The sequence below is a fragment of the Cavia porcellus genome, unplaced genomic scaffold, assembly GCF_034190915.1.
Source record: "Cavia porcellus strain 051 isolate PalLab524CR breed Dunkin Hartley unplaced genomic scaffold, mCavPor4.1 scaffold_13, whole genome shotgun sequence".
NCBI classification, from domain to species: domain Eukaryota; kingdom Metazoa; phylum Chordata; class Mammalia; order Rodentia; family Caviidae; genus Cavia; species Cavia porcellus.
This window is the reverse complement of record NW_026947496.1, coordinates 41,216,560-41,244,114: the sequence shown is the minus strand read 5'-3', so window position 1 is coordinate 41,244,114 and position 27,555 is coordinate 41,216,560. Positions and strand designations below refer to the sequence as shown.

General features: G+C 34.5%; 1 protein-coding gene across 1 annotated transcript; it reads left to right on the top strand.

The window, feature by feature from the left end:
- Positions 1-2,824: 2,824 nt before the first annotated feature.
- On the top strand, positions 2,825-8,347 carry LOC134478545 (endogenous retrovirus group K member 13-1 Env polyprotein-like). The gene is made up of 2 exons (XM_063260142.1): positions 2,825-2,943; positions 5,835-8,347. The coding sequence occupies exon 2, from the start codon at positions 5,838-5,840 to the stop codon at positions 7,920-7,922; it is 2,085 nt and encodes a 694-aa protein (XP_063116212.1). The 5' UTR covers positions 2,825-2,943; positions 5,835-5,837; the 3' UTR covers positions 7,923-8,347.
- The last annotated feature ends 19,208 nt before the right edge of the window (positions 8,348-27,555 follow it).

The window sequence follows — 27,555 nt, the reverse complement described above, 5'->3', positions numbered from 1 at the left end:
GTGAAAAAACATCTTTTGAATGGGTAAAGTAATACTCCTTGAGCAACAAGAGTAACAATTACACACTATTTAATTAATTTTGGAGTTTCCGTCAATATTTAGTCATGGTTGTTTTGCTCAGTTATGAGTCTTAGTTTCATATTCATTAGTCCCTTTGATAACATCTAGAATGATTCTTAGAATCTGGTTCCCTGGTGTGCTTCTCTATACTTTGGAGAAATGGTTACCATCAAATGACACAGACTGGTGAAAACTTTTGAAAAATCTTGCCTTTTTATTATATAATGATTGGTTTCCTTTACAGGCATTATAATGGTGTTGTTGCTGCATGAGATAGGTGACTTAAGAAATTTCCACCCGTGCCACTCTTTTTTTTTATTTTAAAGAGAATAAAGCCAAGCAAAATGAAACAGAACAAAGCCAATCAAAACAAACCAGTGCGTTACTTTGACACAGAACTTCCAAACAATATGAAATCAACAATGGTTACCATAATACCTCTTGTCTTCAAAATAGCTGCCTATACCATCAGACACAGTAAAAAATCAAACATAGCAGAACAAAATAGAACCAATAAAAATGAAGCAATGAAAGCCATAAAGGACTTCAAAACAAGACAGTAAATCCAAAATGGTTGCCATAAGATACCTTGCTATCTTTGAAATAGCTGTCTATGCCATCAGATACAACAAAATCAAACAAAACAAAACAGAATAAAATCCAACCCAACAAACCAATGAAAACGATACAGGACTTTGAAACAAGATAAAAGGGAATGCTACCACCTTTAGAAGGAGATTCCCCCATACATGGCACACTGCATACCATGATCCTGTGAATAGATGATCAGACCACCAGCCTTAGACCTGTAAAGACAGCGAAACACCAAAACCACAAGCACCAAACTGCATTTTACCTGAATAGCTATCATCACAGTCTGTATTTCTCCACATCAGCAAATTATTTGTGGGCTCAGGGTGGGGGCTGCCCTTTTTCGTTTCCCAGCCAGTGTGCCAGAAGGGGCTGGGGTCTTGCTGTCCCCTGCAACAGCGGCCTATGCACGGTACTGGTTCATAAAGAGGGCTTGCTTTTTGTTGCTATCTTGTTCTCTTCTCCTGCAATTTGCAAATGTTGCTGACTCAAGGGAAAAGGTTAGATCTGGCTGTTCTCCTAGTGATGGCAGCCTGCAAATGGTGCTGGTTCATAGGAAGGACCTGTGCCATTCCTATCGACAAAAAAGGGTAGAGTTCAAGACCAAGTGTTTTACAGGCATTTCAATTTTCTCTGATGTCCAAGAGCTTTCACTGTAGTCCAAAGGGATTTACTTCAGGCACTGATTAAAAGAAAAGTCTCACACACAGATGTCTATTGGTCTATCTCTATCTATCTACCTATAATCTATCATCTATCTATCTGTCCATATTACATTCTTTTGATAATGTTTTTAGAGAGCACCTACAAAAACCATGTAAAACTGTCCATTTTTCTAGACAAAAGAAGCTTAATTTCAGTCAGTTCCCTGTCTTCCCTTACAGACACCACCAGTACAGGCTCTCCATACACTTTCATTTGCTATCTTAGGAAAAAGCAGTCTACGCAAACATCTCCTTTGTGACCTCCTTTTTCACTCAAAATGTTTGTCTTGATATACATCGTCTGGTGGGCATCTTCCTGGCTCACAGAATATTTATAATTTTGTGATGTGATGTAGTATTATTTTAATGTGCTTTTGAAGATAAAATTTGTTGTTTGGAAAGAAAATGTATTAAAGATGACAGCTACGATCTCCCCTGAGAAGAACTGATTTTCTCAGAAATGTTTATTCTGAAAGGAAGACACTAGATTCTGAAACTGGAAACTCTGCTGTGTGACTGAGCCTCTGACCAGGTGGAAGAAGAGCTTCTTATTGTCTTGCCTCAGTTCTTTTCCTGGGCTCAGAGGTTGCAAGTGGTGCCTGGTTCCTGGAGAAGTGAGTGAAAAGTGGAGCCCCGTGGCAGGGGCATTGTTGGTGTTTAGGAGGATGGCTGGATTCCCTAGAACCTGGTCTCCCTGGTCAGTTGTCAGGCTCTTGGCTTCCCTTTGCTTCTCTGTTCCACAGAGTAAAGGCTGCATTGTGGATAGAATCTGTCTTTAAGTAAGCTTCCAATGCTGGGTTGTGGGTGTGAAGCCCACAGTTGAAGAAGAAACTTTGGGCCAGGGAATGTGAGGTAATCTTTCTTCTGAAGTTTCTTTTCCACTGTAGCATGCCATACTTACAGGTTCCAAATTCACTTTTTCTCTTATAGGAGCCAACACTTTCCTAAGTAGATTCTTGAATATTTGGGACATGTGGGGGATGAGGTGTCACTTTGTAGGCCCAACCCCCTCTAACCTGCAATTTACAATAGCCGCCCTGGTATGCGAGAAGGAGGTAGAACGGGAATGCCTGTTCTCAGTGAGCCCTCACCCTCTGGAATCCATACTGTGAGCTGGCTTTGTTTTGCAGAAGTCTTGAGGAAGTGGCTGGCCACCCTTTGTGACACTAACAGCAGACAAATTAACAACATTCTTGAGCTAATGAATTTCTTCCTGGGCTAGAGAAGTTGTGAGAACTGGTTGTGATTATTTACCTCACTTAGATAGCTTTAAAATAAACATTATAGTCTGTCACGTTGTAGCTTGCCACAAAGAATGCCTTTTCACTACTTAATTATCTGGGCTCTGTGAACTGATCGGGTTTACTATATATAAATCCTAAAATAAAGATTGTGCGTACAGTGCAGTGCAGTGCAGTGTAACGCGGTGCAGACAGCAAAGGTGTCTCTCCTGTCTTTCTTTTCCAAGCGCTGTACCCCCCGTGTCCCGACTAGGCGTGCGTGTTTACCTTGCCCGGAGTTCAGAGTGCTCTAGACACTCACGACAAGTGGCGCCCGAATTCAGGGACTCCGAAGGTCGCTTAGGAAGGTAAGTATAATTTTATTACGGGGAAATGGGACAATCTGCTTCCTCTCCTTTCTTAAAAATTCTTAAACATTTATTATCTATATATGGCATATCGCTCAGGTCAGCTGACTTGGATATGTGTATTGATACAATTAAAGAATATAATCCTTGGTTTCCAGATGAAGGAACTTTGGATGTAGAAGTATGGAGGAAGGCAAGGGTTAGTATAGAAAGGGCTATGCAACAGGAGGAGAAGATTCCTTTACGTTTTTGGGCTATTTGGTCGGTTGTGTACTCTTTATTAAAAGCTATGGAAGATGAACATATTGTAGAAAATCTTCAACTAGAAATTAAGCCAGTTATTCAGGAATTGCCCCTCACAGAGGAGGAGCAGAATGTAGTTCAAAATGACGCTATCGCTTTAAGTAGTGAAAAGGCGTCCAAACTAAAAGTAAAATCCACTACAGCCGACTCAGCTTTAGCTGCCGCAGCAATATCAAATTATGACAATCGCCCAATTTTACAGGCTATACAGCATTTAACACAAGAGGTGAAACAACTCTCCGTTAAGCAGAACCCGCCTGTAGTTCCCTCTGCACCTCCTCCATCTAACCCTAATTGGAGTAAAGCCAAGCTAGCTTTGGCTGATCTACCAAAATTAGGGGATTCTGATGAGGAAAAGCCTGCCTTTGCTTTCCCTGTAATCAGGCCTCAGCCAATAGATGGAGAGGCAGTTCCCCCTAGATGGGAAGCATTTAATATGGATGATTTAGCAAAATTAAAAAAGGCTGTAACCCTTTATGGCCCTCAGGCTCATTACACTAGAGAATTAATAACATCGGTAACAGATCAGTATGGTAATCTTGCTCCTTATGATTGGAAAGCCTTGGCCAAAATTCTTTTAAAAGAGCCAGAATATTTACAGTGGCACATGTGGTTTATGGAAGGTTGTGCGAAAAAGGCAAGACAAAAATGCTGATATAGTGATAGAAATGTTTTAAAAGATATTTTAAAAACTTTACCTCAATATTTTTCTCCGTTTGGACTTGTAATAGCACAGGATAAAATTCAAAAGGAAGAAGTTAGTCATTATTTGGGATATATTCTTACTAGACAAAAGGTGATTCCACAAAAAATGTCTATTAGGAGAGATAAGTTATCCACTTTAAATGATTTTCAAAAATTATTAGGGGATATTAATTGGCTTCGTCCCACACTAGGTATCCCTACCCATGCATTACAACATTTGTTTGCTACTCTACAGGGCTCTTCAGATCCATCCAGCCCTCGTTCTTTAACAGCAAAAGCAGAGCAAGAATTACAGTTTGTAGAACAACGAATTAAGGATGCATTTTTAATTAGGATTGATCCTAAATTGCCTCTAACTTTATATATTATTAATACTTTTCAATATCCCTCTACAGTTTTAGGTCAAAATGCTATGCCAGTAGAATGGGTATTCACTAAAACTAAGCAATCTAAAAATGTTATGCCTTATATTGACATGGTTGCAGCTTTAATTATAAATGGTAGAGCTCGTTCTATAACTTTGATAGGAGAAGATATAAACAATATAGTTATCCCTTTAACTAAGGAACAATGGGAATATTTGTTGTCAATTACTGAAACCTTACAAATTGCTTTAGCAGATTTCATGGGAACTTTTTCATATCATTTTCCTAAAAGTAAATTATGGGATTTTTTTAGACGTCAACAATTTGTGGTTAATACCTTATTAGCTGTACAGCCAATTCCACAAGCTTTGACTATATTTACAGATGGATCTAAAAATAAAGCTACATATTAGACTCAAAAATCTTACTGGGTACGTCAGACAAATTTTAACTCTGTACAACAAAATGAACTTTTTGCTATATTACAAGTGTTTTTAGATTTTCATAACCAACCTATTAACATTATAGCCGATTCAGCCTATTCTGTTGGAGTAGTGACAAATATCTATTCAGCTGTGTTATATTCTAATAAGCCTGCTTTATTGTCTTTATTTCAAAATTTACAAATACATGTTCAAAAAAGAAATCATTCTTATTTTATTACTCATTTACGTTCTCATTCTCAGTTACCCGGACCATTAGTATCAGGTAACAATGCAGTGGATTCCTTAGTTATGTTCACCACACCCGTTAAAGAACATCAATTTAATCATGCAAATGCAGGACATTTGCATCTTAAATATAAGATACCTTTTACAAAAGCTAAACAGATTGTAAAAGCTTGCCCTATTTGTAGACCATTACATTTAAGAATTATTCCCGCAGGTGTCAACCCTCGAGGAATTCAACCTAATGAGTTATGGCAAATGGATATTACACATGTACCTTCTTTTGGTCGGCTTTCTTATGTACATGTAGTTATTGATACCTATTCTTCATTTCTATGGGCTACTGCTCAACAGGGAGAATCCACTAAAAATGTTATTGTACATTTATTGGAGACTTTTGCAGTTATGGGAATTCCTTCTAAAATCAAAACAGATAATGGACCTGCTTATACTAGCAAAACATTTAAACAATTTTGCGATCTCCATAATATTATTCATATTACAGGGATTGAATATAACCCCCAGGGTCAAGCTATTGTTAAAAGAGCACATGGCACTCTTAAGTTGCAAATTAAAAAATTAAAAAGGAGGAGTCAGGAGGATATTCAGATACCAATACTGTTTAAATTGCAAAACAGTCCAAAAACATTACTGCATCAAGCATTGTTTATTTTAAATTTTCTCAATTTACCACAAGGTGAAATATTAACTAGAGCTGAAAAACATTTTGAACAGCAACAACAGCCCTTTGTGATTAATGAACCTATTTGGACTAAAACAGCTCCAGAGGCTGAATGGGAGAGGGGCACATTGCTCTATAAGGGGAAAGGTTTTGGTTATATCTCCACAGAAAATGAAATTCAGCAGTGGGTCCCTGGACGATAGATCAGGATCCGCGCCTCCAGACCCTGTTCGCCAGCCCCGGAGACAACTCCCCAAGGAACCGGAACCGTGCCTTCAGAAGCGAGCGCGAAACCAGCTAGAGGCTGAGGATGCTGAGCTTGTTCCTATCGCAGCCATGGCCAGATTAAAGCTAAGAAAATCCCGCCGCTCACAGCGACCAAATTTAAATCCCCTCCCTACATGGGGACAATTAAAGAAATTGACCATAGAAGGGCAACGGCTTGTCCTTCAAGCAGGAAAGCCTTTAAACCCTGAAAACTTGTTTTTAGCTTTATGTGCCTTGCTCACTGTTGCGTCAGGGACTGAGGTACCTCCGCATTCGTACTGGGCATATATTCCAAACCCCCCTTTATTAGAACCTGTAAAATGGGGAACTAGTGATATTTTACTTTATACCACACCTAGAGAAATTTTGTCAGCACCGTGGGCTGATTTAACCCCCCACAATCAAGATGATGGGACATTATTCAATTTTACTTATTATGGTAATCAAAGGCCTATTTGCATTGGGGAACCGCCTTGCATCCCTCTGGGATGGCAGTATTGGATTCAACATGGAATAAAAGCAGGCAACAAAAGAACAAGGCTTCAAGCCTTGGCTGCTCAAACCTTTAATGTTACCTGGAAAAATTTAACAGCACCTGATACAAATACATTTCCTGTATGCCCTGAATTCACTTATAAAAATATTTCTTATAATCCCATAATTTGGCAACTATGTATGGGAAAATTTGCTAAAAATATTGATGGGTATATTATTTGGGGACCATTTGGAAAATTCGTTAATGGATGTGCTGAATGGAATGAGACAAGATGTAATCTCTCTGTTGTGTATAGTCTTCCAGATCCAAAGAAAATAACTGACGGAGCTCCTATATTTCAACAAAAGACGGCTCTCTTGTGGTGGGGAGATGGTGGAATCGCTAACCCTGCTGTTGCAGCCGAAGAATACCCTCATCACCTTCAAAATCATATTTGGAAGATCCCAGCCGCTATGCAACCTGTAACCTTGTACAATGTTTCATATTCAGGGACTAGTCGATCTGTATCTACTACTTATAATTTTACTAGGTTTAAAATGTATAATATTACTGTTTGTGCACCTCTACCTTATGTCTTTTTAGTGGGAACTTTTAATTTTACACATTTTTCTTGTACTTGTTTAAATTGTCAATTGTTTACATGCTTAAATAGCACACTAAATTTCACTAAGCCTTATACAGTTATGCTGTTACAACAAAAAACTCATATTTGGTTGCCTGTAAATTTAACTCGACCTTGGTCTCAAGACCCGGTAATTTCTGTTACTACTGAATTTTTTAAACATCTGTTAAAACGTACAAAAAGATTTATTGGAATAGTGGTTGCTGTACTGTTAAGTCTGATAACTGTAGCCTCCCTAGCAGCAGTCTCAGGAATAGCTTTACAAACCTCTTTGCAAGAAAAACATGTTGTAGAATTATGGCATGAAAATTCTCATGAACTTTGGTTAACTCAGTGGCAAATAAACGCCAAACTACAACAACAAATAGACCTCCTTAAACAAACAGTTGAATGGATGGGTAGAAAAATATTGGCTCTTCAGCATCAAGTGTTTTTAAAATGTGATTGGAATTCAACTACTTTCTGTATAACCCAACGACCTTATAATCAGACAGAACATGAATGGGAAATGATTAGAATGTATTTAAATGGAAACACCTCTGCCCAGGAGGAAATAGAATCTTTGCATAATCAAATTGACAAGGATTTTGCAAAGCAAAATGATGATGAATCTCTAGCACAATTCGCGCAATTGCTTGCTCAATCTTTGAAAGGATTAGATTCCAAAGGAATCTGGCAGAGCATTACCCACACTTTTAGTGGCATGGGACTTAGTTTAATTATAGTTCTCATTGCCATAGTTCTTGTGTATTTTTACTGCATAAGACGAAATGCTATTAATAACCTGATCTTATGGAAATTGTTGTTAAAAAATAAAAAGGAAGGAAGTGTGGGGGATGAGGTGTCACTTTGTAGGCCCAACCCCCTCTAACCTGCAATTTACAATAGCCGCCCTGGTATGCGAGAAGGAGGTAGAACGGGAATGCCTGTTCTCAGTGAGCCCTCACCCTCTGGAATCCATACTGTGAGCTGGCTTTGTTTTGCAGAAGTCTTGAGGAAGTGGCTGGCCACCCTTTGTGACACTAACAGCAGACAAATTAACAACATTCTTGAGCTAATGAATTTCTTCCTGGGCTAGAGAAGTTGTGAGAACTGGTTGTGATTATTTACCTCACTTAGATAGCTTTAAAATAAACATTATAGTCTGTCACGTTGTAGCTTGCCACAAAGAATGCCTTTTCACTACTTAATTATCTGGGCTCTGTGAACTGATCGGGTTTACTATATATAAATCCTAAAATAAAGATTGTGCGTACAGTGCAGTGCAGTGCAGTGTAACGCGGTGCAGACAGCAAAGGTGTCTCTCCTGTCTTTCTTTTCCAAGCGCTGTACCCCCCGTGTCCCGACTAGGCGTGCGTGTTTACCTTGCCCGGAGTTCAGAGTGCTCTAGACACTCACGACAGGGACAAACACTGGGAAGTGCTGCAGAGCTGCAGTTCACAGGGCCTTAGGTTGTTGGTGCAAAGAGGAACTGTGGTAAAGGAATTAGACCTAACAAACAAGGGATTCCCTTAAAGTAGGAAATACAAAACATAGCACTGATTTTGCCTTCTGGTCTTTCATTTTCTTTTGCAGCTTTATATTGTTCTGAGTACATGGACCTGGGAATGGAGGAATATTTGGGGGAGAGTGAGTACAACTAATTTTTGTTGATTAAATTAATTAATTATTTTGGTTCCAGAAATCAAACTCAGAACCTCATGCTTGCCAGGCGGGCTTTGTGCTGCTGAACTATATCCCTAGCCCAAACAGTTTTTATAATAGTGATCATGGCTAAAAATATTTGTGCAAGCAATTAGAATTATATTTCTGCACAATAATAATTGTGCTTTCTAGTTTTTCCAGATTCTTCTTGCTGCACCAAGTCCATCTTTATGAGACACAATTAGTACATCTCTGTTCTCTGGAAATATGGGCAATGATCAGGGACATGTTCACTACCATGTCAGTAATCAGATATAAATCGAAACAGGAGATGGAGTGGTGATGCCATTTTTGTTAAAAACGTGTGGACACATATAAGGAGGAAAAAAAAGACAAGCAGGAGGCTCTTTAATAGGAAGTCTTTGTGATTTTGGTACCTTAGGAAGCAAATATGAATTATCTTTATGATTAGAAAATAAATAGTAAACATAGTAAACATAACATAGATAACATAACATAAATAGTAATATAGTAAAAAGTTTACTCATGTTTAACCTCAGTGAAATTAATAAATGACAAGTAAACATTTATCTATTATACCCTTCCCAGGAAAATGTTTGTATTTTAAAAGGAAATTACTGCTTTCTCTCTTCTGAACCTAAAACAAGGGTTGAAATTTCAATATGAGAAGCATTTGGAGCCATTTTTAAATTTTGTTTTTTCATAGTACTTCTTCAAAGAGTAGTAGTTACTTATTCACTCTGTGTGGTGATTGTAGGTTTGAAAATACAAAGAATAGAAGAGTCACTGAACATGAGGTTCAGGTTTTCAACTTTTAGACTGTGCCAACTCATGAGAGGTTTATTCCTCATCAATTTTGTTATGAGTTAAGAATCACAGAGCAATCTGTCTGTTCCTTTCCTGCATGCATAATCCCACATGCCTCTCATTTTTCTTTGTCATTAGCTTTTCCCATAAAGATGTAGACACTGTAATTGTTTTCTACTTAACATAGCCATCAACAGAGCAGAGTGCTGAAAGTGGTTACTTTTTAATCTGTTCGCTAGGTGTGAGCATGACTCATCATTCTTTCAGGAGCTCTGTAGCTCTGGATACAGAAATACACAGATAAAGAATTTGGAAGAAAGTGAGAACATGCATTATTAATTGCTACTTCCCTCTCTCCTATATCAACATTTTAGAAAAAACTCTGAGCTGAACTTTAGCTCATTCTTAGGGCAGAATTCCCAGAATTACAAAAGCAGTGTTGAGAGGTAATTGAATATACTTAGATTTAGGTCTTAATTACCTTTTTGATTGGAGGTTTATCTTTAGCATGGTATTTTGATAATGTAACAGGACCAATTATTTTGTGTGATTTCCCACTGTGTTAAGGAAATGCAGACTGTAATTTTGAGATAAGTAAGTTCAGTGGGAATAATGTTCTAAAAGTGTATCAATTATGGCAAGCTTTTTGTTATATTTTTACCATTATTTAAGCATTCCCAAGTGAGTGGATTTTAACAATGTTTTGCACATCTTTTACTTCTGCATCTTTTAGGCCAGTTGTATGATTTAGGATTAGAGAAGGCTTTAGAACTGAAAATTATGGAGAATTTGTTTTTTTTTTTTTATTTAAAGAACAGGGAGTAGAACTAATATGGTCACTCATTTTTAGTTCGTACATATAGCATGAAAGTGGAAATAGAATGGATATAAAAGATACAGATATAGCAAGATACAGGGATCAAGTATGAACAGTAATGCAAAAAGCTGCAAAAACAAAGATGGCATGGTTTCTGAGCTTTTTCCTCTCTGCTGATGATTGGAAATATCCATACAGCACAGCAGCTCAGCGCATCAGGCAGTCAGATTCTTCAGGTGGCCAACAACTGTGTCTCAGGGTGAAAAGACAATAAAAGAGAGAGAGATGCCAGGCCTTAGAAAGCCCCCTTCCCTGATCACAGTTTACATCATAGGATAAATGCAAGAGACTCATCATATTTCAGATGAAAATAGAAAAAATTATCATTTTAGCCTGATAATTTTAAATGAGTTGCTAATCCACTGAGCTGAGGAACTCTAGGTCATTCTTATTTGCAGACTTATTTCCTGCCCTATTTCTTATCTGTCTTCTTTTATCCTCCTTCCTCAGTACTGCTGACATGTGGGTTGCTGAGACTTAGGATTCTATAGTATACACTATCCTATCAACTAAGAAGTGCTTGGCATAGTAGGAACTCAGCAGTAAACAGTGGTCTCATCATCAGTGTCTGGCATGAAGGTGACTATAAATCTCATAGTCTTTTATTTACAAAGAGTCATTTTCTTTTGTTTTTAAAAATGTAGGTTTTTCTACCTCAGCAATGTATAAAACAAAGGTCTGTGTTTGTGGTGTTTTAATGATATAGTTTATATAATGGATAGAGTTCAGGTTCTTAATCCATGGTGATCTTGGAAATTATACTTGTAAATTAAAACCAGGAAAATGATGTTGGGGAAAATACAAAAAACATATACAACAACAAAATAGTCACAGATATAATAACAAAATATGATTTAAAAAAAGCTGCTCTCAGGAAAATATTTAATGCATTTATCAGTTTTTTTGTCCTGAGTGTCTATATTATTTTTCACTTAATAAAAGTTGATTTATTATGTTGTATTAAGAAGATTTAGCTTTTAAAATTGCCAGTGTGAATAGTATTTTCAGTATGAGGTCGTTTTCCTGATATTTCCTTTCAGTGTTTCAGAACATCATTTGATTTAAAAATGATTTTAAGAAAAAGCCATATAAGAAATTTTGCACTTTCTCTTGAACTTGCAAAGAGAGTGTTCACTTAAAAACATACTATGCTATTTTGTGATTTAAAAAAATCATTTTGTTCTGGTGATTTTAACGAAACATGCTGAAAAAATGTAGGCATTTGGAGAGGAAATTGGTGTATTTTTCTGAGTCTATAATGAGCTTTAAAATTCTTTTATATAACTAGAATTCATATTGGATAAAAAATATGATTTTACTAGACCAATCAGTTCTATATTTCATTTAATATCAAAAGTATATTTTCTTTAAAGATAAAATTGTATATCTTCTCGCTCACTTATTGAACCTCAAATCATCAAAGGAGATATAATAACAAAACTCAAATTGATGTTACTGTAGGTATAATCTTGGTGCACTACTCAGACCAATAAGTCTTTCATGGATAATGTTTACACACACAAACACACATAGAATATGTAAAATAGGTTTTAGACAAAACTCTGAAACTATTTAGATTTTAAAATTTGTCATGACCACTAAGATTTTTTGAAATAGAATATTTGGGAATTCTACATCAAGACAAGTGACGGCAAGATGATGAAAATAATGGGTTTTAAACCTCCTAATCTCAATTTCCTAATCTTTTGAATGGGAAAGTTTGAGGTCATAACTTATTCTGGGGAGCAAATTTTATAATTGTGTAAAGAAATAATACTAACATTAATCATATCTGATAGAGGCTCACATTTATGGAGCACATATGATGAGCTGAATATTCCAAATGTCTCCTAAGGCAAACATTTGATACACATTTCATTGAATTTGCTTGAGGAAAAAGAGACTAGAGATCTAAAACAGGCAAATCATTTTCTTTATTAATTACTAAGTGGTGAATCTGAGGTTCCAACCTTGGTATAGTTAACTATAAATTCCATTTTTCTTTCTTGCTGATGAAAACACTCTCCTGGATGCAAAGTGGAAGGACAATAAAAGTCTGAAGCCAAAGCAAATATGTTTCCTTGCTTCATCCTTGCTAAATCACGTGCATGTAATTCTACATTCACAAACATGTATCAATCATGATCATCGCTTGAAATTTTCGCTTGTCTGTGCATATTAATAAATTCATTCACAATAGTTTTGGAAGTTTATTAATAATTTAGTTGTCAGAATTTGCTTTTGAAAACACAATGATAGCAACAGTAACAAATGCCGTAAAAATCCTGGGGTTGGCCATTTGACTGGGAGACAGATGGTGGCAGCTGTTACTCTGACCCTGTTCTACTTATTATTTGACAACAGATAAATCTCCATAAGCATTTCACTGCAAGGAAATCTGTTGCATAGTACAGGAAGATGCATGCAAAAGACAGCTTGGTGCTTGGCATAGAGGAAGCATTCAATAAAGGTTAGCTGCATAGAAACACTTCCAAATGTGACAAGTTAACAAGTCACCTGTCATTTCAGAGACTGCAGTGCCTAGCCTCAGCCAATTCCTTTGCTTTGGACATTAAGTATTTATTAAGGCATCTCTAAAGTTGTATCACTTTAAATTTTAACAGTAATAATTTGATTTATTATTCATATCCATACCTTTAGAAATTTTTTACATGTAGTTTACTATTTCCTTGTTTAGCAATTGTTTTAGGCTCCAATCTATAGTCTGGATTTTATTTTATTTGTTAAATTTTAACTGAAAAATTTATGCAACAAACCACATGTTCCTGGCTTTATCCTTCTTGAAACAAAATGTTCTATTAGCTTCCCCACAGTCCCCTAAACTTACCTGAAAGACCGCTCATGTTGGTCACCTCTTCCTTTCCATTTCCTTCTCAGACTTGGTGTTTTCTGAGTCTTTTAAAGACATCAATGAAGACATATCTATACTTATAGAGAATTTCTGGAGATATTTCTTTAACATAAAACATAGTACTCTTGTTTTGTTCTTTAGATATAATATTTTAATTAGCAGTTACTCAGAGTACAAGATACGGGCATAAAAAATTCTCCAAATGATATTAACACTAAACTTTCTTTAAGTGAACTAAGAGAAACTGGTAGTACAAATAACTTGTATTTGTGTTTTCATTCTTTTCCCCTCCCCCTTTCTAGTTCTTGTTCACTTTTGAACAATTTCTTCTCCTTTCACAACATTTATTGCACACTTTGGACCTTATTTATGCTCTTAGTTCTCGCACCATGGAGACAATGTGCTGTTTACATATGTGAGTCTAATTTATATCACCTATGGGTATGGTCACAAGTTTCATCCATTTCCTATGAATGTATCAGGTTTATCCTTCTTTATGGCTGAGTAGCAGTCCATTGTATAAAAAAGACCACATTTTTAAAATCCAATCCTTATGGGCATTTAGGTTATTTCCAAGATTTAGCTGTTACTAATTGTGCTGTTATAAACATGGGTACACATATGTCACTGTGGTATGATGTTTTTAATTCTCCTGGGAAGATATACAGAAGGGGAAGAAGGGAACTTTTAATTTTTGTTTTTTGAGGAATTTTTACACTGTCTTCCATAGTGGTTAACTAGTCTCCACCCCACCAACAGTGGAGAAGCATTCTTTTTTTTCCCCACAGCCACTCCGGCATTCACTGTTGTTTGATTTCTTGATGACAGAAATTCCTTCTCAGTGTTTTAATTTGTATCTCTTGGACGACCAATGATGTTAAATATTTTTTCATATATTTATTTGATGTCTGTATTTCTTCATCTGAGAAGTATGTATGCATCTCAGTTGTCCATTTTTTGGTGGGCCTATGAATTTGGTGAATTCTTTTTTGCTTTCCAGTTCTTTATATGTTCTAGATATAAGACTTTGTCCAAGGGACAACTGGCTGAAAATTTTTTTTTCTGTTCTGTGGATTGTATTTACACTTTGTTAGTGATGTTTTTGTTGTGCAAAAGTTTTTAAATAAAATATGCTCTTTTTCTGAGTTACTTTTCTCAATGCCAAAGAAACCCATGACACCCTAAGTTAAAGGAAGTAAGGTTTATTTCAGTTCACAGTCTTTAGAGGTTTCAGTCCAAATCTGGCTGGTCGTATGGCAGAGTGGCATGGCAGAGGGTCATCACGGAGAAACTGTCCATGGTAGAACGAGAAGGAGAGAGCAAGCAGCCTTCCTTTTCCTTTGTTCCCATCTAGGCTGCAGGTCTTTTGGTGGTGCCACCTACAGCCAGTGTGGGCCTCCCATTATCTATATCCAGAGTTATGGTAACCAATCAGTAGAAAAATGCAATACCACACACTCTTAATCCCAGGATCACACACCCTAGAACCAGCCATGTCTGTAAAACCTCACTTTTTTATTTTAAAGAGGATAAAATAGAATAAAACTAACCCAAACAAACCAGTGTAAGAGACGCAGGACTACAAAACATTATAGAACCAACAATAGTTACCATAATGCCTTTTGATACCTTCAAAATAGCTACAGATAACATCAGACGTAGTAAAAATCAAACAGAACTGAATAGAATAGAAGCAATAAGAACAAAACAATGAATGCAATAGAGGAATTCAAAACAAGCCAATAGTAAATTCAAAGTTGCTACCATATCTTGCTATCTTTGATATAGCTGCTCCTACCATTAGGTTTGACATAATCAAACAAAACAAAAAAAGAATAAAACCCAACCCCCCAAAAAACAATGGAGATGATGTAGGACTTCCAAAGCAAGACGATAGGGAATCAACAATGGCTGCAACCCTCAGAAGGAGATCCCCGCTAGATACCACACTGTGCACCGTTGTCCTCTGAACCTATGATCAGACCTTTGGCCCTAGACCTGCAATGTTAGTGAAACACCGAAGTACCACGGACATCCAAATGCATTTTTTCTCCATAGCTATCATTACAGCCTGTGTTTCTCCAGATAAGATAGTTGCTTATGATGGAGAGGGTCATTGTTGGTCAGCCCACGCGCCTAAAGGGGCTGGGATTTGACTGTTCCAGTTTGGTGGTGACCTGTGTGTGGCAGTGGTTCCCAAACTGGGCTTGCTTGCTGGTGTAACCTTATTCTCTCTATTCAGTGAATAGCGCTGACTCATGGGGAGAGGCTAGAGTCTGGCTATTCCAGTCTGGCAGGAGGGCACACATAGCACTGGTTCCCAGACTGGTAAAGCCCTACTTTTGAGGAGGACATCTGAAGACTTTGAGAGAGACATCAAATATAAGCCATAGTACTTTTTATGTATTGAACTGGAATCTAGAAGTTTTATACGTGCTTTTTATCACTCACAAAGGATTCAGGTATCATTTTATATGACCATGTATTTTAGTCAGTGGCTAGTAATCCATAATACCCCTGAATCATCTTGTCTTTAGTCACTTTCTTGGTAATCTATTTTGAAACTCTCAGTGTTTTATAATTACTAACAAAAGTACAATTCTTTTTTGTGTGATTCACATTTGAGAATATTAACACACTTCTTGTGATAAGTGAGGAACAAATATCTCAAAAAGTAGATACTTAGTGATATAGTAAGAAGGTTTTTTAACTTCTATGTATTTAATAAGTATAGTTTTCCAAGACTTATTTTTTAATTTTTAACCAATACTAAAAAATTTGTCATTTTTTATGTGTAATGACTAATAAAATGAGATATCAGATCCTATTTAATCTCAAAGTTGTTGTTTCAATTTAGAATTCTTAATAATTTGTAAAAGTTTTCACTTTACCATGTTATACCTCAGGCTTAATATTTTAAAGTTTTATATTTTTCATTGTTTTGCTTGAGGAATATTATTAATTGTATAAACTTATTTATAGAAATCATTTGTGTACTTTAGTATCTCTGCATTTGTTTACTAATCATTACAAAATTCAGCTTTCAATTTAGTAGCTTGTCTTGACTTGCTTGAATTCTATATGTTGTATACAAATTATTATATTATTACATTCACTACATATATACTATACTGTATTTTAACTTTAACCATGGTATCCTTTTAACATTTTTGATTTAGTTTTTCTAGTATGTTGTTAAATAAAGCTTTCCCCATAAAATGTCTTGAGTATTATTTTGTATTTTTGCAACTTAGATCTTTACATTTGGTTATTTATCTTGAGAATGAGCTGTATTTATATTTGTGTATACAGTTGGGCTTATACAAGTGTTTATAAGTGTATACTTGACTTTCTAAAAGATAAAAATCATCTAACACATTTGCTTTATTAGATGTTCTAAAAAGTCATGAGATGATAGTGATACAAATCTATACTTTTTCAGAATCATATTTCAAAGATTAACTGATTAATTATGTATTATAAAAGCCAAACTTTGACCTTTATCATTACTCATTTAACTGTACACATTTTTTGCTGGAGATGATCCCTCAGAAAGTTTTTTAGAGAAGGTATGTTCATTTATATGTCTTTGTCATGTTACTTCTCTAGAAACCTACACTCAGTTGCAAATATTAAGACTCTGGCCAACTTTTTTCCTATCACTCAATAATTTGCTGATATGTAGCCAACTATTTTTCATTTCCTATTTTCCAATAAAAATGAAATAGAGGAAAATAAGATGTACAATGTCTTCTCAATTTTCTTGTTCTTTAGTTTAAGCATTTTACTAAAAAGCAAGGTGACTTTAGTTTGTGGTGATCAGGTATCAAAAATCTAACAATAATGGCTTATAGCTTTCTTCTCCATGTTTCAAAATGAAATGTTCTAGAACTATTTTGAGAGCATCTGTTAGATTGTGTGGAATGTTAAACATTTAAGTTTAAAAATAAGAATCAGTATTTTTTGTGCTCTTCCTTCTTTATATGTTTATAAATGATGATGATGATTATTTTTCTAGCAACATTTAGAATTTTTAGTGTTTTAGAAAAAATTTGATATACATATAAATTTGAATTAATCTAAATAAATGACTTCCCTCTGTTTTTTTCATGGAACTTAGAGGATTCTCCTTTTAGTAGTGAAGCATCTGTTGTTCAGAACCTGAGGATTTCTGATTAATGAAAGTGAAAACAGGAAAGCATACTGATAATCTCAGTTCATTTTTAGCAAGATTTGATTATTTTTTACAACAACCTCATGGAATGGCCATGAAAGAAATAATGATACAACATAAATACATTTCTAATTATAAAATATTTTACATAAATATAATATATAATTATATAGATTGCTCTAGACTGGATGATCTTCATATGCATGTCATATATCATCTAATGAGGTAAATAAGCTAAATAAATTGATTCATAAAATGTAAAAACTAAAATAGTATAACAAGGACTTAAATCCAAGTTATCTTGCACTCTTTGAGCAATTTAATAATTATTTAAAGAAAATGATAAATGAATTTCGTATTCTGCCGTCTCAAACGATTTTGCCCTTATTTCCATTGAATCTGCTCCAAAAGATGGTATCATTTCTCTTCCTTTTTCCTTTTTAAAAAGCTTTAATTTCTTTTTTAAAAGTCACACGTTGGTCATTATTAATGCTTTTGCAAGCATCAGCTCTTTTAAGTCTTTAATATAATTAATTAGTCTTCCTGACACATCTTACAGGTTTGTGCTACTCTTTGGAATTGCCCTTGATTAACCTTCTTTTCCAACTCTTTTTGACTTATTCTTCTAAAATCTGAATTCTCTATTAATATAAAGCATTCGTTTTCATTGGTGACTAAAGATTTATTCTTAAATTCTTTGGAATAATTTCTGGTTATAAAAACAAATCTCATTGTGAGTCTTATGGTCTTCTTTAATCAGAGGGCCTTTTACAATATTTTAAGAGCAAAACTGAAGTAAAGAATAAAACATGTTTTTTTCATGGGACATTTTCTTTTGGTCATTTTACTACAATTGAAAAGGAAAAAATAAAAAGAAAAATGAATCACAAGGAAATTAGCTTATAAACCCTAAATGTAATCAACAAATATGGATATATTATGTCCCTAATTAAATTGTGTTATATATAGATGCTTACATTTTGATTTTTCATATTTGCAATTAAAATAGACCAAAATATGCTATGTATAATTTTCCCCAATGTGGTTAAAAGTTAACTATATATATAGTTAATTTTTTGGATATTAGGATACAGTGATATGCTTGATTGTAAACATATTTGACATGCTTATAATACAAAGCACTTATATATCAAAGCACATTTCCTCATGAAAAATAATGGAAACTCAGATGAATCATATCATAATCCGAAAACATTCATATAAATGATTGCAATATTGTAATACAATACAAAACAATAACAAATATACAAAATATAAAAAAACCCAAACAAATTAACCTGTACTTACCTTTGAAAACTTTTGTGTCTGATGTGAGGGAGATAAGAAAGGAGGATTGTTGTTTAGGACAAGTTTGACTGTCACTAATGAAATTATTACTATCTTTTGGATCAATGGAATTTTCATGGAATTTTAATAAAAAACTTACCTAATGATGTTTGATTTTGTCTTCTTTTGAGGATGTTGCAGAAATGTGACATTAGTTGTTAACCAGGTTCATCACTCACACTGCTACGTCTTTTGCGGTGGTGCAGGATTCCTCTGCCTTTTTACCTTTTCCCTCTGCCTGCAAAATGTCCTCCACAACTTCTTGCAACATTGGAGGATTCTGCAGAAAGGAGAGATAGAGATGACTTAGAGATAGAGATAGAGATAGAGATAGAGATAGAGATAGAGATAGAGATAGAGATAGAGATAGAGATAGAGATAAAGATAGAGATGAGAGAGATAGAAATAAAGGTGAGATAGAGAGACAACCATTGGCTCAGTTGTGATCATATAACATTTGTTGTCATGTACTACTTGTGTTGCAAGACATTGCTTGTTTACCAAGTTAAAATTTATTAGAACTATTTGCTCATCTTGTGGCATACATGCAAAACAACTTATTTTCAAGCCAGTATTTTACTGTACTAGACTTAAGTTGCACCAATGTGAGACTGTAGAAGGGTGCTAAGTTTTAGCAAACAGAATTGAAGGGCAGGTCACTTGCTTTCATTATGACTGCACAGGAAGTTGGAAGGCCCAAGTGATAGTGATGATGATGATGATGATGATGATGATGATGGACTGTATTAAGCTTCTCATGTCAAGGTACCCGAAAACTAATTTTGGTTGGAATAGTATATAATCAACAGATGTTGCAGCATTATGTTTTGTTTCGGGCTTACCAGAATATGCATTGAAATTGGAATCAATGAATTAAATTAATAAATTAGAATCTGCTTTTTACCCCCTAGTTCTTCCTCAGTTAGTAACTATTCAATTTCCTATATTCATTGCCTTCCTGCTTAAAATCTTAATTTCTATTTTCAGTTCTAAGTACTGACAGTCAATGAGCTTTAAAATCAACAATTATGTTTCAACCTTTTCAAAATATTCTGTTCATTTGAGGAATTTCTAAAATTTACTTTTAATTGGTACACTATGTTGTGTGTACTTATAAAGTACAATATGGTGATTGATACATGGGCATAATGTATAATGATCAAACTGAATAATGAGCATGTTTATTACCTTAAGCATTTATAATTCTTTGTTATAAGCACATTCAAAATCCTTCATTGTAGCTGTTTTACAGTCAAAAAATTCCTGTTAAATATAGCCAACATACCTTGTCATAGAATGCTAGCATTTATTCTTAATATATGAGGCCTTGTACCTGCTTCCCAAGTTTTCCATTCTCCTCCCTGCCCAATCTTTCCTGGTTTCTGGCAACTGCCATTTATATTACTTCTATGATTTGGGCTTCCTAAAGATGCCAAAAAAGAGTGAATTTATGGTGTTTATCTTTCTGTGCCCAGTTTGTTTCATTTAATATAGTGCCCTTCAAGTTTGTCTATTTTGTCACAAATGAAAGGAGGCTGAATAGTATATCTAATATATGTATATATAATATCACATCTCCTTTATTCATTCATCACTATAGTCAAGGTATATCAACTTCATATCTTGACTATTGTGGTGTAATAAATTGAAAACATGTACACCTCTTAAACATGATGACTTCATTTCCTTCAGATATATACCTTATAGTGGGGTTGCCACATAATATGGTAATTCTCTTTTGTGTTTTTGCTAAAAGCTCCAAACTGTTTTTGATAGTGGCTGTACTAATTTATCTTCTGACCAACAATGTGTACAACTTAGAAAATCTTTATGTCAATTTGTGAAATAATTTTAAAAATTTATAGAAATATCATCTAAATTAGTTTTGCTACTTTATAGATAGTATGCTTTTTCATTAGTGCTTTCTTACTTTTCACATTACTTTTTATGGCGTGTTGAGGTAGAAAAATGTGAGCCAGGTGAGAGTAAATTTTTCCTCCTACTTATCTAGCTTTTACATAGTAATGCCCAAGTCCTTTATTGATGGTGTGTCTTTTGGCAGTTGATCAAACACCAGTCTATTTATAATGCATGGTTGAGTCCCAGGATACCCTTGGGAAGCGCTCTCATTGTAGAATTCCCCAAAGGTTAATATATTCTATTTTCTTTAACTCTATTCTGTGATTAAAGCCCCACTCATCAGAGGCCTCACATTTGGTATGCTGGTTCTGGTAACATGTCTCTTGATTCAAGTGGAGCACAAAACAGCATTTTTCAGTCAAATGTTAAATCACACTGTGACTGCTCCATTTCTATCCTGCAGTCTTGCTCCAAACCTCTTATATGTCTGCCCACTTGGGAATATGGAATGAAAGGACCAAACTATGAGGTGAGCATGTGCTTATAACAACATGAAATTCTAGATTTCTCATTTTGCAGGCTCAGTGATTTCCTATTTTGCAGATTTCAGCTCACATGATTTGGAAAAGAGGGCAAGAACAAAGCACCTTTGTACCACTTCAGAAGAAGTGCAAGAGAAGATATAGCATTGTCTAATTAGTCCAGTATCCTCAGTTCTATTGATCTTCTTGACTCAGTCTGTTTTGCTAACATAAATAAACTCCACAGCTTTGAGTAGGAGTGGGGTGGTGTTCAGTCTACTTACTAAATGCTTTCACATGTTTTGTCTTTTTTTTTTTTGCATCTTAGTGTATAATTCTGGGAATACAGGTGCTATCAACACCTCAACCTTCTGCATCTGATTATTGTTCTAATGTCTGAAAACCTTGACTTCAACTTTCTTTGAGTTTCTTAACTCTAATTCTTGTGCAGGAAAGATCATTGTACACATTATAATTGTTTTAACTAGGTCAATCTTTACAAGTTCTTATTTTTTTCCATGTAAATCATATGAGAATAAATATTCATTCACCTACAGAAATGTTCCCTAGAAAAGATTGTTAGTACAGCAAACACTCCTAACTTTTATATTAATATCTTCCATTGTTTGGTGTGTGAATGTCTTTCTAAAATATTGCATGTTAAAGATTTATTTGCAGGCTGTGGTGTTACTGGAAGCTGTTAGAACATTTCTGGTGTGGGGCCTAGACAGAGGAAGTGTCCTTGAAGGGAATATTGGGATGTTGACCCTTCCTATCTCTCTGTTGCCTGGGAGGTATGAGGTGAACAGATTGTCTCTCACATATATTTGTCCGTAATGTACCGTGCTGCTGCAAGTTCAAAGCAAGAAGATCCATGAATCAAAGTCCACAGCCTCTGAAAGTGTGAGCCAAAATAAGCAATTTCTCCTTTCTAAATTGATTTAATTAAGGTATTTTGTTACAGTAATAGAATTCTGACTAGCATAATTGTTCAAACTGGGATCTTATCTCATACTGAAAGCATAAGTTTAGATTCTCCCTTTGTCTGAAGCTCAAGAATCTGATTTCTCAAGGCAAGTGTATTAGACATTTATTTTCATTCTAAACTTAAACAGTCAAATGTATTTCCCTGATAACTACAAGACTGATATAGAAGTTTGTTTCCATTCACTCACAGTTTTACTACAAATATAACCTTTTACTACAAATATAACCTTTCACAGTCCTGAATTAATATGGAACTGTGGGCTCCAATTTCAATTCTCCACATCAAATATTCACAAGTATTTACTGACTGGATATTTGTATTAGATCCACTTCTTGATGAAGTCTCAAGAGTTCCATTGTTTTTATCTCTTTGAAATTAAAATACCAGTCCTTGAATTTGTGTTCTTAGCACTCTGTCCAGTTCCATTCAGAAACCCTTCTATTCCTTCAGAACTTTGGCTCAAATATTTAAATCTCTGGTTTAAGTATTATCTTTATTCCTGAAATGTTCTGAATACACTTTCTTGTTTTTGGAACTCACCTGTACATTAAAACATTTTATTGGGCAAGCATTTAATACTTGCAGTTTCAGATTAAATTAACTACCACTTTTAAGATCTTGAAACCATTCATTTTTGCAATCATACTCTCCTGTTATAGCCTAGTTCTAACCATTGCACCTCATTTCTGTTCTGTATGTGCCGCTCAGCCCCCTCTTCCCTTCCTATCTTTCTAGGTTAAGTTTCAATTTCCTGAGAAAGCTGTAAAAGCCTTAGGTATCAGTTTCCTGTAACCCCTCCCTACCCCTCATCTGGCTATCTGTAATAAAATGTGCTGTTCTTTAAGGAATGCTTAACTTCAAGGAAATTACAGGAAGTTCTGTAAAGCCAAGATGCTACCTGTGTCAGCAATTACAACATTCCTGTGGTTTTCAGCTTTAAAAGCCCAATTCCCCAGCTGTGAGGGGCATAGTCTCCAAATTGGCTCCCGGGGAATGCGTCGCCAGGCCTGGCCTAAAATAAAGCCTTTGCTCCCAAATTTTAATTTCTTGCTTCCTTGGGTTTTATTCTGGGGTACGAGCTACACACTAACTACATTTTAAATCAATTATAGATGTAATTAATAAATATTAATGCAAGAATGGTTCTTAATCTGGACTTTATAAATCAATTAGATAGTCCAGAGATCTAAATATAGATGACATTGTCTGTCTTCTAAATGTCCATTAAAAATATACTTAATTGAATGAAAAATAACAAGTCTTTTAAAACCATTGAGAATGATCCATTCACATAAAATAGTACTGTGCTAATTACCAATCATTTTGATCTCTTCAATACACTTTAAGAGAATTAGGAGACTATTTCATTTTATCCTAATTCTTAATTTTTTGCATAATAATACTACAGATCTTTGAGAAATAAGCTAACTATAACTTTTCAATGTTTCTCTTTATTCTCTCCCCCAATTAGTCTAGATTTATAGATGATTATTCTGAGAAAATTAAATGCAGAATTTAAAATAATATATTAAAATGTTGGAAAGTCTTTTCCTTCTATCTCAATCATAAAAGAGATAATTAAAATCAAAAGTTCATTCTCCTTGAGGTATCCTTCCTTCTCTCAGCTATGTCTACAGACTTCCTATCCTTTTCACCCCCTTATCTTCCTAAATTCAGTTGGGGACATTTCAAAAAGCCATTAACTAACTTTTTAAACTTTGATATTACATAATATTGATTGAGTTAAATAAGACTTATGCAGACATTTCTATAGGAGTCCAGATCCCTGACCCCAGCATTAATTTGAAGTTTCTTATCATTAAAAGAGGCTGAGTATTGATATGGAAATAGAAATGCCAAGTTCTGATGAGTGCCTGCTTCCTGCAATCATTCTTTAAAAGGATCTTCCAGAACTGCAGTTCTGCTTCGCAAGCAAAGAGACAGTTTGCCCAAGGTCAGCTCAGAGTGTGGCCTTGTTTGCACCTTACAGCTGCAACTTATCAGTCATTAATAAAAATGAAATATGTTATTTGTAAAATAAAAACCACGACCAGTTCTACCTCTCCCACAACAGAAATATTTGATTGGCTTTAGTTCTTATTTGTCAAAAAATTTAAAATTTTGATTGTACAAAGTAGTATTTTAACATTTCCACTTTGAGAAAGAGAAAATAAACTTTGTAGCTTTTTCTTTTCCTTTCAGTTAAGATGGTCATACAGCTAGTTTCTCTTAGTTCATTGAAAAGAAAGGTTTGTGATAATACTGTTTGGACAATATCTCATGCTCATATCTTGTAGTCTGAATAACTACTATGAAGAAAACATATCACAATGTATTAATTATTGAACTTCCTACTAATCTGTTTTGAAAATATTTCATTATTATTTTTATCTTTTTCTCTTTAAAATTAAAAAAATAGTTAAACAGCCACTTGGAAAAATATAGTGACTTTTCAATTAAAAGATATGTTTTTATATTAAAAAAGACAGTAAATTTTGTGATATTAAGTAATTCAGTAATTTATAGTGATACTATTTTTGTAATTTAGACTTGAAAAATATTCAGTCCTATTACACTGGTTTAATAAATATGTTCAGTCATTTACTGTGCTCAAGGTATAAACACACACACATATACATGAAAGAGACAGAGAGAGAGAGAGCGAGACAGAGACAGAGAGACAGAGACAGACAGAGAGAGGAGAGAGAGAGATCACGTGAAGTAGTTAAATTCTATTTCTAATTAAACAATATGCACTTACATATATTATGATCTATGGGACTAAATATGATTATTGAAGATTCCAGAAAAATAGGAGAACTGATGTCTTTATTTCACCAAAATGAGAGAGAGAAGAGGAATGAGGTTGGAAATATGTAAGTGGCAAACAGTAGTGTCAATTCTTTAGCTACCATGTAATTGTTCAGAGTCTTGTGTTACCATTGGTACAGATTCCAAATATTTAGTCTTTTGTTCCTGGATATAGAAAAGACTTTCAGTTCATTATTTCATATCTGTTTACTGTTACTTTACACATCTTTCTTTGTCATAGTTTTCTGAAATCAAGCATTTTGTAATTGCTAATTGATATATGTTACTTTTATTGAGATAAATTTGCTTTTTAAAATATCCTAACCACATAAATAAAAGAAGGCACAAACACACACACACACATACACACACACAAACGTGTATACAAATGGACAATGAATTCTGGTTCTAGATAGCAGACTGAACTAATATATTTAAGTACAAACCTAGTATAAGAAAAAAAGGTAACATGAATCTGTGACATAAACCAATTTCTGGAAAATTCAGAAACTGGTAAAGGATTATAGTTTAGAGCAATACTTCTCAAAATGTTCATGGGGAAAGACCAGTTTTGTTTTGTTATTTTTTACTTTCCAATCTTTTGCAGATCAATAGTTTTGTACTATGTAATAAAAAGAAAATAGTACAAAGATAAAAAGACATAAAAGTTTAGGAGTAACATTTTTATTATTACATGCAATAGACATAAAATTACCCTGTCAAGTTGCTATAAAAAGTTCTCAGTGGTGACTCTGAGTATGTTCCCTCATGCCACTGAAGACAGATGACTTGTGTTTTGGGAATCCAGAAACCTCACTGCTAGAGTGCCTGGGGCAGGGGTTGTGAAAATAAGAGAAACCAGTTAAAGAGACCTGCTAGGGTCTAGAATAAAGCCTTGCCAGTGAGAACACAGGTGAGTGCATGATGTCAGAACTGAGCATCCCTTCCCGCTCTTATTTTCACAGTTCTTTCCCTATCAACAGACCAGAAAACCTTGAATTATAACCACCACAGTTGTTTAGGAAGGCAAGGAAACTGCTCATGCATGTTAATAAAGGTTTCCCTTAAGATCATTAGCACAAGGGTAAGGCATGGGGAAAAAATCCAACATCCAGAATAGCCCAAGTGCTAAATAGTTGAGATTTCTTAGTTTTATGAATAAGGATTTTGTTTTGCTTACCAGTAGTTAATGATTGTTTCATGCAACATAGACATTTAATGAACATATTTTTTAATTTATGAGGATATTAAAAATATTTAAATCCTCTTTAAACCTGCTACTTGCTATAGTCTGTAGTAGTTCAAAGCCAGCCATTCTCTCTAGATTCTTTTACGTCTATAAATCAACAATTTAAAAATGCATAGGCAGAAGATGTCTAGGAAATAAAAGTCAAACCAGTTCAGTCTGGAGTCAAGGCACTTAAAATGGACTGGTAGGACTATTATTAAGAAACTGTCAGACAATAAGGCAGCAGAAACTTTGAACTGGGCCGAACAGCAATTCACTGTGTAGCTTTCTTTTTTAATTTTATTTTTATTAGTACATATTTGCAGTACATAATGATTATATATAAATACCAGCTCATAATATAAAAGAGAATGGATGCTCAAACCTACAACCTCAAATCAAAAACAATAACAACAACAACAAACCAAAGCAGAAAAAAACAAAACTAGCTTCATCCCTAATCTTAAAAAGTATTTAAATCCTGAATTAACCAGTTTAAAGCTGGGCTTGTCAAGTCCTGAGCAGAGAATTCAGCTTGGGCCTCTTAGGTTTTTGATCTCTTTGAATTTATAAATGGGTGCTATATCAAGTTGCTACTTGCTGTTTGTGTTTGTAGTAAAAGAAAAATCAGCATTTTTCTTCTTCTTCTTTTTTTTTTTTTGGTACCTGGGATTGAACTCACACCCTTGTACTTGCCAGGCAGGTACTTATGCCACTGAGCTAAATCTCTAGCCCAATCACACACTTTATTTAAATCCTGTTCTTCTTACTGTTTCTAATTGTATCATGGCAGTCTGCACCATGGTTGATAACTCTTGCAAATTTGTAATTTTTAATAATTGATCATCCAATGCATACATTTTTGGAAGTTTTAAAACACGTTGATGATAGCTGAAATTTTATTCAAGGAATTTAATAATGCACAAACACTGTATTTTCTGTTTCCATATTTAAGGTTAGTGTAAATTATAATCAAATCATATTTCATATGATTTAAGTTCATAAATCAGATAGGAGATAAGTTTATTTTTCTACTTATTGTCTGCAAGAATTTACATTTAAAAACTAAATTTAATGTTTACTAATTAAATGAAATGTGATAAAAATGACTAATGATTTAAGGGAAAGAACTTATTTCTGGGTATCCTAACTTCTTAAGAATCATTTATTTGTGTCACAATTCTTATGACAATTAAACTTTGTAATTTACCTGTCACTGCAATTTGCAAATGTGTTGATAAATGGCACTACTAAAATGTAGTTTAAATTGTAAGAAAACTTTAAACAATGAATTTTTGTTTTTAAACAACCGTTAGTTAAGTGTATTGGCTAATTAAACATGAAACAGTCCTAG